At 38.3% G+C, this 20,080-nt stretch overlaps 1 protein-coding gene across 1 annotated transcript in view; it reads left to right on the forward strand.

Moving 5' to 3' along the window:
- AKAP9 (A-kinase anchoring protein 9) overlaps positions 1 to 20,080 on the forward strand; it is a 174,369-nt gene that overhangs the window by 86,158 nt on the left and 68,131 nt on the right. Inside the window, exons 17-21 of the mRNA XM_068972558.1 lie at positions 9,907 to 10,257; positions 11,659 to 11,883; positions 12,971 to 13,111; positions 13,543 to 13,646; positions 16,141 to 16,346. Of these exons, the coding sequence (XP_068828659.1) occupies positions 9,907 to 10,257; positions 11,659 to 11,883; positions 12,971 to 13,111; positions 13,543 to 13,646; positions 16,141 to 16,346 (1,027 nt within the window). The remainder of the gene's footprint in view (positions 1 to 9,906; positions 10,258 to 11,658; positions 11,884 to 12,970; positions 13,112 to 13,542; positions 13,647 to 16,140; positions 16,347 to 20,080) is intronic.

Genomic DNA, 20,080 nt, shown 5'->3' on the forward strand with positions numbered 1-20,080 from the left:
AAATATAGATTTTATTGATGATAAAGCACTGGTTTTTGTTGTAAATTTTACACGTAGCTCTTTTAAGTTGTCAGATACTGTAACTATCCACAGTTGACTTAGAGTGGAATGTTCTGTGAATTTTTCTGTGAGAAAAGCATTCTTCTCTTGATGTAGAATAGCAGTTAGAAACTTGTCAGAATTATAAATTACCTTGTGAGTAGCACCATAGGCAGGATTTTGGCCTTCCTTAAAGGTAGAAGGTGTGATAGGAAATGAGAAAGGAAATGCTTGGTCTTTTATATTAAAACGTTAGTTTTGCCTACCTCCTCCCGGAGAAATAGTACGTGTGTGCATGCTCAGTCACTCAGTGGTGTCCGGCTCTTTGCGACCCGTGGACTGTAGCCAGCCAGTCTGCCTGGAATTTTCCAGGCAGGAACACTGAAGTGGGTTGCCATTTCCTCCTCTAGGAGGTCTCCCGACCCAAGGATCAAACTCACATCTCTGTGTCTCCTCTATTACCAGTTGTATTCTTTACCACTGAGCCATCTGGAAAGTCTGTTTCCTGAAACATAGGGATTATTTAGGGATTGATGGAAGCCTGTACCCAACTTCATTCCTTCATCCTTCTCCTGAGGGAAAAAGGCTGCTGTAGTCCATAGGAAAGAGAGCCTTGGTCTTTGTGGGAATTTTGATGGAGGAGAATTTTCACCTGCAGGTAGAATGTATAACTGAAGATAATCACTCTCCTGCTTGCCACAAAGTAATGGATTCTGGAAAAACTTGGCTCAGAAACGCGTCTGGACCCCGGAAGGGAGATCAGATGTGGTCTCCTGTAAGTGTGGGGTTCTTTCTCTGAGAGCCCAAGGGGAACTGAATAGGTAGACTGTGGCTTTCCTGAGCTTGACCTGGGGGATGCATGGAGTCCAGGGGGCCATGAGGCTTCCTCCAGGTGCCTCTTTAGGGGGCTTGCAGCCTGCTTGCTTCTGCACCACTGACCTGCTAAGTCACTTCAGTCGTGTCCGACTCTGTGCGACCCCGTAGACGGCAGCCCACCAGGTTCCCCCATCTCTGGGATTCTCCAGGCAAAAACACTGGAGTGGGTTGCCATTTCCTTCTCCAATGCATGAAAGTGAAAAGTGAAAGTGAAGTCGCTCAGTTGTGCCCGACTCTTAGCGACCCCATCAACTGCAGCCTACCAGGCTCCTCCGTTCATGGGATTTTCCAGGCAAGAATACTGGAGTGGGGTGCCATTGCCTTCTCCGGCACCACTGACCTAGCAGGTAGAAACTGTGTCACCTTTTCCTGCTTAGGGAACCACTGAACTTAGGGTACTGGATCTGAGTCCAAAGTAACCAACAAATGAAAAACAGAAGTGACTGTGATGTTTATGACTATAGATGCTCTTAGCTGCTATGCCCAGAACTATTCTTGTAAACTCCTGAATACCACGTGTACTACCTATTATACCATATGATTCCATTTCTTTGTCTCTGAATTCTCTTTTAAAATGCATATTCCCGTTCGGGTTCTTATTTTGGAATAGTTGGATTCTGAGTTTGTCTTGCTTGTTTTTCATAGTATTTAAACTGTTCTAGTGTAACAGTCCTACTGGAGTATATGCGTTTTGGTGGGGGAGGAGGGATAGAATTTACAGGAAATGCATAAAGAACTAGATTAAACATAAATTAGACGAGGTGGTCAATGCTCAAGGAAATGTGGGCCATAATGTGTGGGCCTACTCACTTCCATATTTGAATTGAATAGTTTTGTTCAAAGTGAACAGTGAGGCACCAGGACGCCTCTGGCAGTCCAGTGGTTAAGTCTTCCAGTGCAGGGGGTTCAGGTTTAGTCCCTGGTCAAGGAGCTTGTATCTCACATGCCTTATAGCCAAAAAAAAAAACAAAAAACCAGAAAACAGAAACAACAGTGTAACAAATTCAATAAAGACTTTTTAAATGGTCAAAAAAAACCTTTAAAAAAAAAAGTGAAGCACCATCACTTTTATGCAGTTCTCACTATCTAGTTCTTTTAGAGAGTTGCAGAGTTTTCTCTTTTACTTACCTCTTCCATAAATTTCTCAAGTGAAATGTCTGTAGCAGGGCATCCTAGTATAGCAGTTAAGAATATGAGGTTTGGGATGGGATTAGATTTTCAGTCTTAGGAAAGTTACTTAACTAGTCAGTCTCAGTTCCCTCTATGTTAAAAGAGGAGAATAATAGAAGTAATAGTAGTTCTTGTGAAGGTTCAGTGAGCTAATACATACAAGGCACCTATTTTGTGTTATATTTTTCTCAGTAGTGCCTGACTCTGCCACCACATGGACTGCAGCACACCAGGCCTCCCTGTCCTTCACCATCTCCTGGAGCTTGCTCAGACTCATGTCCATTGAGTCCGTGATGCCATCCAACCATCTCATCCTTTGATGTCCCCTTTTCCTCCTACCTTCAATCTTTCCCAGCGTCAGAGTCTTTTCCACCGAGTCAGCTCTTTGCATCATGTGGCCAAAGTATTGGAGCTTCAGGCTCAGCATCGGTCCTTCCAATGATTATTTAGGATTGATTTCCTTTAGGGTTGACTGGTTTGATATCCTTGTAGTCCAACAGACTCTGAAGAGTCTTCTCCAAGTCCAACACTTCAAAAACATCAATTCTTTGGTGCTCAGCCTTCTTTATGGTTCAACTTTCACATCCGTACATGACTACTGGAAAAACCATAGCTTCTACTATATGGACCTTTGTCAGGAAGTAATGTCTCTGCTTTTTAATATGCTGTCTTGGTTTGTCATAGTTTTTCTTCCAAGGAGTAAGCGTCTTTTAATTTCATGGCTGCAGTCACCATCTGCAGTGATTTTGGAGCCCAAGAAAATAAAGTTTGTCACTTTGTCCATTTTTTTCTCATCTATTTGCCATGAAGTGATGAGACTGGATGCCACAAGACACCTAGAAGATAATAAAGACTCATAAATGGCATCTTTTAAAGTAGTCTTACTACTGTGATAATGGTGATGACATAAATATGTTTTGTGGAGCATCATTCATCAAGCTTATAGCAGATCACTAGAGCACGGGTCAGTGAAGACCATTCCAGAGGCAGCCAAGGAATTGAATTGGCCACAAAGTTTATTCAGTTTTTCCATAACATCTTACAGAAAAACCCAAATGAACTCTTTGGCCAACCCAATACTGTGATCCAAGAGACAACACATGATGGCCCAGCTTGATCCTAGAATAGTTTATGAAAAATGAAAGTTGCTCAGTGGTGTCCTATACTTGGGACCCAATGAACTGTGGCCTGCCAGGCTCCTCTGTCCGTGGAATTCTCCAGGCAAGAATACCGGAGTGGGTAACCATTCTCTTCTCCAGGGGATCTTCCTGACTCAGGGAGCAAACCCACGCCTTCTGCATTGCAGGCAGATTCTGTACTATGTGAGCCACCAGTGAAGCCCCAGAATAGGACAGATTGTTTATATTAGTCACCAGAATAGATGGGGTTATGCTGACCCTATAAGAAGTTAGAAAAATACTAAGAAACATTCTTTTAAAAACACTGAGTATATAGAAGAAACCAGTAGAGGCGGTGATTGCTGACATAGATAACATTAGATTCAACCTGTGATTTGGGTATGTACTATTGAAAAAATAGATGTTCATTAACATTTCATTTCACTGCCAAGCAGTATTCTGAGTGCAGCATATAGCAGAAGGAAAATAGGTGAAATCATTGCTCCTGTTGACCTTAGATCTGTTGATGCTGTGTAGTCACGAAGTCATGTCCAACTCTTTGGTGTCCCTGTGGACTCTAGCCCGCTAGACTTCTCTGTCCATGGGCTTTCCCAGGTACGAATACTGGAGTGGGTTGCCCTTTCCTTCGCTGGGGGATCTTCCCAGCCCAGGGATTGAACCCACGAGTCCTGTACTGGCAGGTGGATTCTTTACTAATGAGCCACCTGTGAAGCCCTGATCTTTTAATCCAGTTGGTGCAAATAGGCAATGTACAAGAGTAATAGATACTAAGAAGAAAAAAACGAACCAAGGTAATAAGACTAGAAGATTCCGTGGGGAGTGAGGTGCTTTTATTTTATATAGGGTAATCACAGAAGACTTCACTCTTAAACTGTCACGAGGGGAGAGTCCAGATGACAGTGGGAGAGTAATTCGTAAAGATAATAGACTGCGCACCTTTTAAGAAAGTAGGATGCAAAAGAGAAGGTCAGCCATTTTCCAGTGGATGTCTCCAAGAGGTGTCCACGGAGAACTGGCAAGAGTTTGGAAACCATCTACCCAGCTGCCAGCATTGCCAAGTTGGAGGATGGTTTGATTCAGTCCTGCAACCTTTGTACTCATGGGTTCCATTTGGAGAAATATTGTGAAACCCTGGTACAGACTTATTTCCTCAGCAGATGTAACTGGATACAGGACGAGGAAATGCAGGTAAAGAGGGGCAAGGACTTCCCCTTCAAGGGAAGATAGTACTGCAGGTAATTTGATCTAAGCAACTGGAAGAATGGAGTTACTTAGGTGTTAGATGGAGGATCAAAACAAATACAAAGGAGTAGTTTTTGAAGAGGAGTGGGTAACTTAATATTCAAATTTTTATCCATTAAATGAAAAACAGTCATTAACTATGTAAATATAAGGGATGAGAACATGATTGGATGTATAAATCTAGAGTTCAGGAAGTAAGATAAAACTTGACATGGAAATACGGTAGTATCTAGAGTTGTGTTTTTCAAACTGTGATGTTATGACTTCTTAAGGCATGCAATTTAATTTGGTTTGGTACAGGATTTTGATATTAATGGAAACATTCAATTATATAATAACAGACACACAAGAATTTGTGTGTGCTTTGGGTCACAGTATAAAATGTTTTATTTTTATTGTTGTATGTGTATGTTTACCATGGTTTCAGTAACAAATACTGAAAAATATTAAGATAGTGAGTGTAAACGGAGAAGGGGTCTGGAAACTGAGCCCAGAGGAGGCCACAGTTTGAGAGCAGAGAAGTGAGGAGGAACAAAGGAAATGAAGAAGTGGTACATTATGTGTGGGAATGAAGAGATTGTGTCAGAGAAGCCAATGATGAAGGTTTATTGCTGAGAATGTATTAAACTTTGTCAGGTATTTCTGATAAAGTCTTGAAAGGTTGGACCTGCAAATTAACGATTGGATTTTACAGTGTGCAATCATTAGTGACTTTCACAAGAATACATTTGATGGAATAGTAGAGACAAACTGATTTGATTTGAGAGAGAGAGTACATCATGAGAAACGCTGGGTTGGAAGAAACACAAGCTGGAATCAAGATTGGCGGGAGAAATATCAATAACCTCAGATATGCAGATAACACCATCCTTATGGCAGAAAGTGAAGAGGAGCTAAAAAGCCTCTTGATGAAAGTGAAAGAGGACAGTGAAAAAGTTGGCTTAAAGCTCAACATTCAGAAAACGAAGATCATGGCATCTGGTCCCATCACTTCATGGGAAATAGATGGGGAAACAGTGGAAACAGTGTCAGACTTTATTTTTTTGGGCTCTAAGATCACTGCAGATGGTGATTGCAGCCATGAAATTAAAAGACGCTTACTCCTTGGAAGAAAAGTTATGACCAACCTAGATAGTATATTCAAAAGCAGAGACATTACTTTGCCGACTAAGGTCCGTCTAGTCAAGGCTATGATTTTTCCAGTGGTCATGTAGGGATAAGAGAGTTGGACTGTGAAGAAGGCTGAGCACCGAAGAATTGCTGCTTTTGAACTGTGGTGTTGGAGAAGACTCTTGAAAGTCCCTTGGACTGCAAGGAGATCCAGCCAGTCCATTCTGAAGGAGATCAGCCCTGGGATTTCTCTGGAAGGAATGATGCTAAAACTGAAGCTCCAGTACTTTGGCCACCTCATGCGAAGAGTTGACTCATTGGAAAAGGCTCTGATGCTGGGAGGGATTGCGGGCAGGAGGAGAAGGGGACGACAGAGGATGATATGGCTGGATGGCATCACTGGCTCGATGGACATGAGTCTGAGTGAACTCCGGGAGTTGGTGATGGACAGGGAGGCCTGGCGTCCTGCAATTCATGGGGTCGTGAATTGTCAGACACGACTGAGCGACTGAACTGAACTGAACTGAAGGAGAAGAATGAAGAAATGAATGATTCTGAGTTGTTTTTAAAGGGAGAGAAGTACAGTACTGACTAAAGGGTGATGTAGGGAATTGAGTGGTAGATTGTTGTTGCTGTTTTGTTTTTGTTTAAGATGAACGATACCACATTGTGTTTCTGTGCTGATAGAAGCGATTTCGGAGAGAAGGGAAAAAAAAATAGCTGATTTAAAGAGAGAGGGGAATAGTTGCTGGAGCAGTGTCCTTGAGCAGATGAGAAGAGTTGCAGATCCCCTGAAAAGCTGCCGTTAGATCGAAGAATGGTAGTTTAATTCATTGAAACAGGAAGGAAGGTAAGAATAGTTGACTCATGATTCAGGTATGTTTTCAGATGAAGTATTTGGAGACTGTGGAAGTTCTTTTCTGATTACTTCGATTTTTCTCAGTAAAAAGCGAACTCAGCACCTGAGAATGAGAAATGAAGAGATGATGTTGGAGCTTTAAGGAGAAAGCACAGGGCTAAGAGAAGGAGGAAGAAATGGAAAAGACAAGGGAAATTGGGCAGAATCGCCCAGTATTACCAAGGGCTCGTTTCAAGGATAGTGGTCATGATGTTAAAGTAAGACCAGTCAGCTTGTTTTTTCATTTTTCTCTTCAGTTAAGGTCAGCTGCACAGACACAGACTCAGTCCAGTTCAGTTGCTCAGTCGTGTCTGACTCTTTGCGACCCCATGAATCGCAGCACGCCAGGCCTCCCTGTCCATCACCAGCTCCCGGAGTTCACTCAGACTCATGTCCATCGAGTCAGTGATGCCATCCAGCCATCTCATCCTCTGTTGTCCCCTTCTCCTCCTGCCCCCAATCCCTCCCAGCATCAGAGTCTTTTCCAATGAGTCAACTCTTCGCATGAGGTGGCCAAAGTACTGGAATTTCAGCTTCAGCATCATTCCTTCCAAAGAAATCCCAGGGCTGATCTTCAGAATGGACTGGTTGGATCTCCTTGCAGTCCAAGGGACCCTCAAGAGTCTTCTCCAACACCACAGTTCAAACGCATCAATTCTTCGGTGCTCAGCCTTCTTCACAGTCCAACTCTCACATCCTTACATGACCACAGGCAAAACCATAGCCTTGACTAGACGGACCTTAGTCGGCAAAGTAATGTCTCTGCTTTTGAATATACTATCTAGGTTGGTCATAACTTTTCTTCCAAGGAGTAAGCATCTTTTAATTTCATGGCTGGAATCACCATCTGCAGTGATCTTGGAGCCCAAAAAATAAAGTCTGACACTGTTTCCACTGTTTCCCCATCTATTTCCCATGAAGTGATGGGACCGGATGCCATGATCTTCGTTTTCTGAATGTTGAGTTTTAAGCCAACTTTTTCACTCTCCTCTTGCACTTTCATCAAGAGGCTTTTTAGTTCCTCTTCACTTTCTGCCATAAGGGTGGTGTCATCTGCATATCTGAGGTTATTGATATTTCTCCTGGCAATCTTGACTAGGCAGAGTTAATTGTAAACACAGGTGGAATTTGGTTAGATGGTATGGTGGTGAATAGAAAGGAAAGAATTACAAGATAGTTAGTCTAGGCTTGGTTTTTATGTTTGTTTGTTTGGTTGGTTGGTTTTTTAGTTCTAAAACACACGGTTCGTTTAATTATTTGTTACCCATTTATATTCTAAACATATATACAAATGAAAGTGATCTTTATAATGACCAATTTTTTTAAAATTTCATTTGTGACTTAACATCTGGTCAGATTTTTGTTTGAGCACCGAAAAACTGATGCTTTTGAAAACTGGTGTTGGAGGAGACTCTTGAGAGTCCCTTGTACTGCATGGAGATCAAACCAGTCAATCCTAAAGGAATCAGTCCTGAATATTCATTGGAAGGACTGATGCTGAAGCTGAAGCTCCAATACTTTGGCCACCTGATGCAAGGAGCCGACTCATTCTTAAAGACCCTGATGCTGAGAAAGAAAGCAAAAGGAGAAGGGGGTGGCAGAGGATGAGATGGTTAGGTAGCATCACCAACCAGGTGAACATGAATTTAAGCAAATGCCAAGAGATAGTGGAGGACAGAGGAGCCTGGCGTTCTGTAGTCCATGGAGTTGCAAAGAGTCAGACATGACTGTAGTGCCTGAAGAACAATAGTTGGTTCTCAAAGGCTTAGACTTCTCAGAGCCAAGGCTGCTGAACACAATTTCTAGGTACCTATGGTGGGTGGAACTAAAATAAGCAGGAATTAAGGATCATAGTTGAAGTGGAAAGTGAAATAGATTAGATTGAATTGTATCATCATGTTTACCAATGATGCCAAAAGCTCTTCTTCTTTGCATACCAGTAATACATCAAACCTCAGAGACAGGGTTTCAGATAAAAGAGAAAAGGATAGCTTTCTTGCGTTGCCAGGCAATAGGAGACAGAGCAGGCTCCTGCCCTCAAAAGCTGTGTGTCCCAATCTAGGAGGGTTTGATGTGGGGTTTTACAGCAATGGGGCGTCCCGGGTAGCGCAGTGGCAAAGAATCCACCTGCCAGTGCTGCTGCTGCTGCTAAGTCACTTCAGTCGTGTGCGACTCTGTGCGACCCCTTAGACGGCAGCCCACCAGGCTCCCCCGTCCCTGGGATTCTCCAGGCAAGAACACTGGAGTGGGTTGCCATTTCCTTCTCCAGTGCATGAAAGTGAAAAGTGAAAGTGAAGTCGCTCAGTCATGTCCGACTCTTAGCGACCCCATGGACTGCAGCCCACCAGGCTCCTCTGCCTGTGGGATTTTCCAGGCAAGAGTAGTGGAGTGGGTTGCCATTGCCTTCTCCCCCTGCCAGTGCAGAAGATGCTATTTATAGCAGTGGTTTCAGGGATGGCGTTTCTGATAAGATGAGGGTGTGAGCTGGGCTTGCATTCCCTTCATCTCTCCTCAGGTGGTTGGTCTCCTTATCTTGAAGAGCTTCTTTGGTCCCGTTAACCAGCCTGAGCTTGTTTCTTGGCTGCTCCTTCCTTGACTAACAACTGTTCGAATCTGCCCTTTGGAACTCAGGGAAGGTCATGGAGTCTGGAGTTTTGCCTACAGGAAATGGGGACCAAAAAAGGCTTCCATGCCCGGGAACCCCACAGGGTCTCGCTCAGTTTCACTAATCACACAAACCTAGTGCTATGCTTCTGGGAATTTACTGCAAGAAAATTGGAAAGAATATGTGTATGATGTGGTTACAAAGATTTCATCACAGTGCCGTTTAAAATAGCCTTAAGGATGAATTAGTCTGAATGTCCAACATAGATAGTTGATTAAGTACATTTATAGTACATCTGTATAATATGAAACTTTAAACCCATTTAAAATTATATAGAAATGTATTTATTGATTTGAAAAGATATTTACTATAGTTATGAAAACAGGTTATAGTATTAGAATATGACTAAGAAAAATGTTTGTCTATATCTATTTATATCCATATCTAAATGTAAAGAAGAGGAAGATTTGGAAATGTATGTATTAAAGTGTTAATAGTGATTTTTCTTGGAGGAAAGAAATACAAGGGCTTTTATTTCCTTTTTAATTTCTGTGCTAAACATTTACTGCTGTTATAGTAAGAGAATTTTTTTATAATTATTGATTTTAAAAAGGCAGGCAGTAAAACACTTTGATATTAGATTCATTTTAAAACAGAATCTTCTTATCACTTTATGCTAAGATTTCCTTTAGTTTAAAGCACGAGGCCATCTTTTTTACTAATTTATGTAGTTTTTAAGAGGAAACTTGGTTTTGTAATTCCTGCTAGTATTTACAGATCTAATCCTTTATTGAACTGAATCCTTTTTGATTTCCTTATTTCTTCAGGTCATTGTGTCAATGAGTATAGCATTTGCTCAGCAAACTGAACTGTCTAGAATATCTGGGGAAAAAGAAGATACTCCATCATCAGAAGCATCTACTCTCTATCAGCAAGAGCATTACTTAAATGAAATGAAATTATCACAAGGTCAGGCTGGTTTTCAGACGTTTGAGGCAACAGACAGGAAATTTAAAGAAGAATGTAAACCACTTAGTAAGGAGTTAGGAGAAGATGGAAAGGAAGTTCTGTTATCAAGCAAGGATCATCTCAACGATATACTAGAATCAAAGGACTGTGAACTGACTATTTCAGAAGAAATGTCCTCCAAAGATAGAACATTTATGGTCAGAGAATCTGTAAGTACGCTTCCTTGAGTATAAAAATTTATTTAAAAAATTGTGATTTTTCTCACTATAAAAATATTAACAGTAATGTTGCTTAATGGAGAAGATAAGTATTTGATTCAGACTTGACCTGTGACTTTTAAAGTGAGAGTGAAGTTGCTCAGTCGTGTCCGACTCTTTGCGACCCCATGGCCTGTAGCCTACCAGGTTCCACTGTCCATGGGATTTTCCAGGCAAGAGTACTGGAGTGGGTTACCATTTCCTTCTCCAGGAGACCTTCCTGACCCAGGGATTGAACCCAGGTCTCCCGCATTGTAGGCAGACGCTTTACCGTCTGAGCCACCAGGGAAAAGTGACTTTTAAAGTGTATGAATAAATGGCTTAATATTATTATTAGATGAAACTGGTCGGATTCCTAATAATTCTGTTTGTCTTATATACATTGTGCATGGTTAAACCTCACTGTAAGTTGTACTCACGTTAATTTTCGGTCAGTTCAACTTATTATACTATAATTTGGCAATATGTATGATAAAATATTTGCTTAATAGGATAATAGCAGAAGGAAAGAGCTGCCTGGTTAAGATAATTTAAAGCAGTCTCCTATATATATACTAATACCCTTTACTTTTTCATCAATGGAGGATCTGTACCTCAACTGTTTGTGCCTTTAACAGAGCATAGTAAATTCTACTTCTTTTAAAATTATCTTAATTCAGATTTTTTGTTAATATTCATGGCAGGTTATGTCTTTTTAGAGACATAGTCAAATAAAATGTCAACTCTTTTTGAAGTGCAAAATCTCTCTAACTTGCCAGCAACTGTTGAAGGCAGAATGATTTGTTTCAGTGTACCTTTTCAGGACTTGTTGAAATCCAGTAAGGTGTTGACTCCTTACAAGTTTGAGAAAGAGGAATACAAGGCTTTTATTTCCAGATAAACATTACTGAAGATTGTTTCTTATCAAGCAGTTCTCTACAGTACTCTGATGAATGCTGTGTAATATAAAGAGATGACATTTCTCATTTTGTAAATTAAATTTTAAAATAGAAGAATTCCATTTACATTTCCTCATAAAATGTCAAGAGGAATAATAGAGTTATTCATTATGAATAGGAGGAATCTTGAGTTTCTTTCCTTATTCTTCTCCTCCCTTTGATTTAGACTACATCTAAAATAACTGATAGTTATTTTGCTTTTGGAGAACAACATGTATAATAATAATTACCTTCACATTGATTTGAAATTATAAAGACAAATTTTTTTAATTATTTATGTTTTAGTTTAATAATGTGAAGTTTAAAATGACATGCTTTGTGGGGTTAGTATTATAATTATTTTCATATGTATTTTAAAAAATCAATGCTGACAGGTTTCCACAAAATGTTTTACGGTTGAATTTAACTATTACAGCTCCATGATGAGATTTTGGTATCAAGCATGGATGCTTCTAGACAACTGATGTTAAATGAAGAACAGTTGGAAGATATGAGGCAGGAACTTGTACGACAGTACCAGGAACATCAACAGGCGACAGAGCTTCTAAGGCAGGCACACATGCGGCAGATGGAGAGACAGCGAGAAGACCAGGAACAGCTGCAAGAAGAGATTAAGAGGCTGAATAAACAGCTAGCTCAGGTATGGGACCAAGAGTCCCTTCCCTCCCCAACTAAAAAGCAGTGTTCTTTATAGAGCTTTTTTTTTTAAGTCAGAATTATTGCTGAGATCTGAATAAACACGAATATTTAACATCAGGAATAGACTCCACCAGTACAGGAGACTAAGATATTGTTAAGGGTGCCTAACCCAACCTTGCGGAGCACTGTCTCTCTACCATTTGACTTATCTGCCTTTTCAGGCACTGAAAAAGTGGTTCTCAGGTTTTTGTTTTTAGCCATTCCATTGAGTATATACGTGGCAAAAGTACTTTGGCAATTGGGGAAATTCTTTGTGCTGAGGTACAGTTGATACTCAGTTTTCCCATTTTTATTTATAGATTTGTGAGTCTACCAGTTGGCTTCTCCATGGTTTACCTTTATCTATCTTTAATCTGTCTTTTTAATTGTGAATGGAAATCTGAAGTAGTATGTTTCTGGAACTTAATCCACGGAAACATCGCTTCTTGATTTGAGAAATGCAAATTTGCATAATATTCTTAACCACTTTCTTGACTAAATTTACATACTCCTTGGTATTTGGGAACTGAAATCTTACAATTGCTGTATGTAATATACTCACAAAATCATTGTAGAAAAGCAAATATTTGTGTAAAAGTTCCTATAAAAACAAGTTTATTCAATTTATTTTGAAAAGTTAAGCTAAAATAAAAGACAACAGGGAACTCTTGAAATATAGTTTCAGATATAGAATAATAGGAAAATTGGGAGTTGAACATAAGACATTTGGAAAAATTAATTTTGCTTTTCTTCATTGCATTTTGTGACTTGAAACTTCTGAATTTTCAATGCAAAACTAGCATATTAAAATAATATTAATTAACCTGTGAAAATTCATGAATATTTAGGCCTAATTAGCTTTTTTTTTTTTAAGTTTCAAATTTTGCATTGAATTTGATATATGCTTTTAACCCCCTAATCATGGAATATGAATCAGGGTAGAACCAAGGCCTGTTGGTTCTAGCGGGTTAAAAGAAAATCTGCTTAATATTCCTGCCTTTCCCTTCTATCGGAAACAATATTCTCTCATGACCTTTTTTCTTATTTAGAGATCCTCAATAGATAATGAAAACCTGGTTTCAGAGAGAGAGAGGGTGCTTTTAGAGGAGCTGGAAGCACTAAAGCAGCTGTCTCTAGCTGGAAGAGAGAAGCTGTGTTGTGAGCTGCGCAACAGCAGTACGCAAACACAGGTAGTATGGACTTTGGCCCACCTAGGAGCAATGGATCCACAATGCAGTAGGATCTGTGTGTCTTTGTTGTTGGTGTGAAATGTGTGTTTTTTTAGGTCTGAGCTTAACATATTTGTGATTGTTTATATCGAAGGTAGGTGGAGTCAAGATGCCTTATGTTCCATTTAAGGTAATTCAAATCTGACAGATTTAGCAATGACTGTTGTTTCACCAGGGAGCCCAGTAACCAAACAAGCTTTATTGTCATATTATAGCATGCCTTTTTTTGATAATGCTAATCTTCTGATAAAATATAGTTAAATGTTATTTCAGATAGTATCTGTTTTGCATGCAGAGGTTTCTTTTTCACCTTATAACAATATAAGAATGACATGCTGTTTCCAAGATAACAGGTTTTCTGTCTTGTCCTCCCTACCTTTACGCACACTTAGAATGGAAATGAAAACCAAGGAGAAGTTGAAGAACAGACCTTTAAAGAAAAGGTATTGGACAAAAAACCTGAAGAGGTGCCTCCTGAAATTGTGTCCAATGAAAGGTATACAGAATGTGTATTTTTTTCAATGTAAAGTGAATTAAAATAGTTGTTTTGGTGTTACAAACTTCATTGGTCTTTATTGTTATCTTGTACATCTATTTTATTTGTACATTGTGCTCCGTATGTAAAGAATGATCATTTTCCTAACATTAATAGACAAATTTTTTAAACTCTCTTATATATAATTTTATTGGCTATTGACCATGCACTTAACTCAATATATGATAAGGCTGAGGTTATTTGGTTATTGAATCTTTCTTGATTAATTTTATTCTGCTCACATGCCATTTTTTATCCTAAAAAACAAAATTGTACATGTCAGTTTATTCCTTCACTGTTCAGACATGCATCCAGTGTAAGCCACCCCCTGGTTTATGACAAAAAAAATTAAATGATTAAATATGATAGTATACATTTAACTTCTTTGATGCATTTACTGTATAACAGATGAGACTTTTTAATCTATATCCCACCTTTATGGAGAAATAAATTCATAATCCGATGTTAACAAAACTTTCCCTTACTTTGATTTTGTAGAGATTCATGTAAAAATGAGAATAGTTACCCCACATTAATATTAAGGATTTTAGGCACAATATTTTAAAATCTGTTTTGTTCAAATGAAAAGCATTTCTTTAATTTTAAATTAAAGTCAATGCGTGCTAACTTAATGTCCTCCTTTTCCAATTTCTGTTACTGCCAACCCTCCGTGTCCTCCCAACCTGCTTCCTCAGCTTGCATGGAGGAATTTGGCCCCTAAGATTTTGGCTTCCCCATTGGATCATCAGTATGGAACACAGTCAGTATGGAACTCAAACAAGAAAGACAGTGTACGAAAACTAGAGTTACCATGGCAATATAAAATAAACACAATGTTTATTTTATATTATTGATCTCTAATTGGTATATTTTTAAAATTATACAGTGTTTATTTTTTAGGAATCTTCGTAGTGAGTGTTGATAAATGAGTATTCCTATTTATTTCTTTTTACCATCCTTTTATTTTGAATTATTTCTCTTATGTAGGAATATTTTCAGATTATCCTAGTCCTGGGGTGTTTGAGGCTTAAACAAAACCTGATAAAAAGTTAAAGAAATAAACCCTTTACCTACTTCCTACCAACTAAATTATTTAAAGTTTTATTTTTAATATCCTTCCTTATGTAACCAGAGAACTTGATCTCAGTGTAAAAATAGAACTGTCTTTTTCACTTGACAAATGCTGAAGGAAAACTGCTCCATTTATTACCTTGTCTTAAAATAGTCATGTCATGTGCCTGTGAAAACAGATACCCCTTAACCTGTTTGTTGGTGATCTCCCACAGTGAAGCTGAAGAGAAAGTGTCTTCAGTCAAAGGACCTTTTCCCATGAAAGTCTCTTATTATTTTGTCTACATGTGTTAAATATATAGTTTGCCACCATAGTACCTTTGTTGAACTAAACTATTAGCACAAGAGAGTTTAGTTATTCAGAAGATTAATCAAATAACCTTCTGAATCACCATTTATGGCAGTATATTTCTTGATACCTGAAGATGTTTGTGCTAAAGACAAAAGAAAGCTTGTAAAAAACACTTTGTCCAGGATAATCCCATTTTTGTTTTGTGTATATATATTTATGAGAGAGCAAGAGGAGGGAAAATGCCTAGAATGCTTAGGCATTAATATGTTAACCATGATTATCTCTGAGTACTAAGATATTTTGGTGGGTGGGTAGGAGCATTTTCTAATTTTTTAAAATAATAATGTATTGCTTGTTAAAAAAGAGAGAGGGAGCTATTAATTCCATTTGGTTGAAAATAGGTTCCTTCTGCTGACTGAAATGAGTGTGGTATGTGTAACTTGAGAAGTTTCTGTCTCTGGAGCAGATATAATAATCAGCAGCCTGAGGTTTTTAACCCTCTGGTGTTGGCAGATGGTGCGATTGTACTGTAGACCTTTATTAAAAACAGGTCTCTGCCTATTTCTGTAATTTAACCACGTAGATCATCACCATTAAGTTCTAGAAACACAAACATTTTTCCTGGTGGAATTTTTGAATTTATTTTAGAATATGTTGTTCAACATGCAAAAATATATTTTAAAGGTTAAAATATATAAGAATAACCAAGAACAGTATTACCAGCTCAATAACTTGCTTACGATTAGGTGTGCACACTTTCTGAAACTTAACTTTTGCATCTCCCTAAAATTTTCTTCTAATTTAGAAGCTACTAGCTTAAAACTTTAGTTATTTGATTTCTTTCAGGTCAGTAAAATGCTGCACATTTTCAAAAACTAGTTGACTGATGAAAAATTTTCAGAAGAAAACAAATTTTATCATTTAAACACAAAAAGCACTTCATTGCAGGTGCTACTGCATATTATTTTTAACAGGATCGTATGAAGTTTTGCTTTTTAAGTCAGATGTTTTGTAGTGTATTTTTCTTTTGTGACCTAAGTGTTTGCTTTAAAAAGATTAAACATTTTAATGAATGTTTCCTTACCTGTACAGGTATGCACTCCAGAAAGCTAATAACAGACTTTTGAAGATCCTCTTAGAAGTGGTAAAGACAACAGCAGCTGTTGAAGAAACAATTGGTCGCCACGTCCTGGGCATTTTAGATAGATCTAGTAAAGGCCAGGCTTCTGCCAGCCTGATTCGGAGGTCAGAAGCAGAGCCACCAATAAAGTCTTGTGTCCATGAGGAACAGACAGGAGGTGAGTTTTATATGCTGTTGAAACTATCATAATTATTTTCAGTAAATCTTGCTGAGTTCAAGCACATTACTAGTGCTAAAAATATAGAAGAAAGAATATTATTTTCCAATAAAAATCCTTCAAACACAAATATACTAGAGCTAATCTCAAAACACCATTATTGTTTAGCATTTGCAGATGGGTGTCTTAGAGTTGTCATTACACATACTCAGGGTTATTATTGTGCCACATAAATCAAAGGCTGTGTAATTTCACCATCAATAAAAGAAAAATTTCATATCACCACTCAAGACTCTTACCAATATTTACATGGTATAAGCAATGTCCTGAAACCACCCTCTAAAGGGGAAAGTTCTTATCATATGGGGAAAGATAGGGTCCGGTGGACCCTTGGACCAGACGATCAAGGCCTTCCTTCACTGCCATTCCATACCCAAGAACTTTTCCCTAGTTGGAGACCAGTCATCTGAAAATCAAAATGCCAGTTATGCAGTTTTTGAGAACATTCTATTTTAAGTTTAGGGCTTCCCTAGTAGTTCAGAGGTTAAAGCATCTGCCTGCAATGGGGGAGACCTGGGTTCGATCCCTGGATTGGGAAGATCCCCTGGAGAAGGAAATGGCAACCCACTCCAGTATTCTTGCCTGGAGAATCCCATGGATGGAGGAGCCTGGTGGGCTACAGAGTCGGACACGACTGAGCGACTTCAATTCACTGTTTTAAGTTTCATGTGGAAAAATGAGAAGAAATTATCCCACTTAGGGAAACTTTGCTTAATTATAGGTTGGCTACTTAATGTTTCTAAATGCAGAGAAAAGCTTGATTTGGAGTTTTAACTAAAATTGATTTTAAAAACTTAAGTTGAATTCAAAGATAATTTTAAAAACTACTTTTAGTGGAGTCAGAGGTGAAATGATACTGTAACTTTAAATTTTCTTTTCATTTGTTTCAAACTTTGTAGAAATTTTTTTTTTTTCACTGTTGGTTAAGCTTTCGATCAAGGGCTGTTTGTTTTCTGCATATGAATCTTGATGTATAGAGAAGAATTAGGTAAAATTTGTTGATCTCATTGTAAAAGTATTTATCAAATCATGCTTTTTAAAAAACAATCATTTCATAAGCTAGTTTCACCTAACCATCTGGGAAAAGGGCATTTTGCTGTAAGAACTCCACCATATCCAAAAGACACACTGAGGAATGTTCACTACATGACAGGAAGTTTTTTGTGTGTTAGCAGTTCTCCTAGACATTTCTGAAAGTGGTTGCTGAGGTGTTTGGCAAACAACATTTCGTAAAAGATAGCAAACTCATCTCCAGAGCAGTGCTCCCATAGTTCTGAAAAGAAATAGCTTAGTAATTTGACTCATGTGTAGAGGATTGTGTTTCCATTGCTTTTCTGTGAAAAAGCAGCCCTAAAAGGACATCTGACCAGCTGGCCTTCTTTCTTGCATGTATATGAAGTTGCCCAGTCGTGTCCAGCTCTTTGTGACCCCACGTACTAAGCCCACCAGGCTCCTCCATCCGTCCATGGGATTTTCCAGGCAAGAATACTGGAGTGGGTTGCCATTGCTTTCTCCAGGGGGATCTTCCCAACTTAGGGATCGAATCCAGGTCTCCCACATTATAGGCAGATGCTTTTACCGTCTGAGCCACCAGGGAAGTCACTTTCTTGCATAGTCCTCTAAATCTCTAAATATAAATTAAATATATCTAGCTACTATTTTAAGATATCCAATAATAGAGTAGTTTTTCAGTATAAGTAGTTTTATCAGTTCACTTTTACAAACATTTATTGAAAAGTTTTTTGGTTTTTTTTTTGCTCTCTGCTTCACAATTCTCAGTCCAGTGAAGAAGGTACAGAAATTTCTATTCAAGGCAAAATAAAATCATGGTACTTAATGTTTTACTTAATACCATTTTCTACATGTTTGAATCGATTAAGTCTTTTAAAATAAATATTTAAGTAGTTAATTATCAATAGATTTTGAATGAATAGTACTAAGATACAAGAGAAAAAATTAGACCCACTGTTAAGAAATATGGTATAAAGACTGTTAAAGCAGAGATAAGAATTTTACTGGTGTTAGAATGTATAATTTCCATTTAATCAGTTCTTATGTTATTGTGTTGGCAATGATATGGTAGTCTTAGTAACAAAATTAGGAAGATCACTAGTATCATTTTGGGGTACTTAGATTCACTTTACATCTTGAAAGAAATACTCAATTTAAAGAATTTATGATTTAAAACTGAAGAAAGTACAGTCTTTAAAATACTGATACCATGTTCCATATATAAGATTGTTTTCTGGTGTTTCTTTATATGTTTAATGGGAGTATTATTGTAAAAACTAAAATGAACTTCTAAAATAGTTCTTTTGTATCTTATTTAATATAACAAAAAGTTCAGTTTTAATCTGATTATAAGACAACTGGTGGTGGTGGTTTGGTTGCTAAGTCGTGTCTGACTCTTCTGAGTCCATGGACTGTAGCCTACTGGGCTCCTCTGACCGTGGAATTCTCCAGGCAAGAATACTGGAGCGGGTTGCCATTCCTTCTCCATAAAGCAACTCTTGCTCTTCAGTTTTTATATATGACTTTTTGTTGTGGGTAGTAGCACTTGTAATCTCTTTGCAGTTCTCAAGTCTAAACTTGTTTAGATTTTAAGCGTGTGTGGACTTGTTCTCTCTCTAAAAAAAAATAATAATTGACTTGCTAATGTTTGCTTCCTCATAAGAAAGTGAAGGGAAATTTTGAGCCATTGTGGAATTGCTTGAACTTGAGTGAATATTAGACTAGTTCATAAAAATGAGTTTCCTTAGGTATTGAAAGAAAATGTCCTGTAGGCCTACACTGTGATGGTTCAGTGGTAAAATACCTATACCTCCCCCTTAGAAGACCAGGGACTGAATCTTATTTGCTGCAGCTGTTTTTTTTGGAGCAGTGCAATGTTATAGCAGGAATACTGGATTAGTAATGAGAAGGTCCTTCTTCTAGCTCACTGTGGCCCTGGGCAAGCCTCTTACTCTCCTGAGGCTTCTAGTTTAGTCATCTGTCAGGTACAAAAGTCAGACTAGAGCCAGGGGTTTCCAGGTGGAGCCCTAGATATCTTCAGGCCAGGGCAGGGGACTGCTGTATCCTATCACAGGCCCTGCTTAAACTGAGAAGCTGACTGCTATCTCTATAGAATGAACATGGTATAATCCACAGAATGAATGGCTAAAGACTTTTTGGATAACTATCGTCTACCATGTTTCAGATGGAGGTCTGAGTGGTTGGCCAGTCTGAGATCATGATTCTGTTCATCAAATTGGTCATTCTGAGAATTCTACTGGTGTTTAATAAAATCGCCCTGCCAATTTATATCTTTCCTTCCAAAGAATATTTATTATAAATACAAGTTTGATATTGTTCTCATTCTTTTATTTCATTGGAATAAACAAAGTTCTGTATCTTCATTGGAACAGATTGAGATTATCTATGTGTGTTTATATCTTCAAAATGTCATCAGTAAAGTACGTTAAGCTGGTTCACATCTTCATCTTTATTAGGCACTTTAATGGTTTTTTTATTAGCTGTTAAGAAATTAACATTTAGTGGCTTTTTATAAGCCACGTTTTAATATACCCTTTGTATTTTGTTTGAGAGTTGCTCCAGTGTTATATATAGTATCTTCAGGTTTTTCCTTACAGTTGATTCCTTCTTCATACCATAAACCTTGCTGGTTTCTTCATAAT

Source organism: Capricornis sumatraensis, chromosome 5 (assembly GCF_032405125.1).
Source record: "Capricornis sumatraensis isolate serow.1 chromosome 5, serow.2, whole genome shotgun sequence".
Lineage (NCBI taxonomy): Eukaryota > Metazoa > Chordata > Mammalia > Artiodactyla > Bovidae > Capricornis > Capricornis sumatraensis.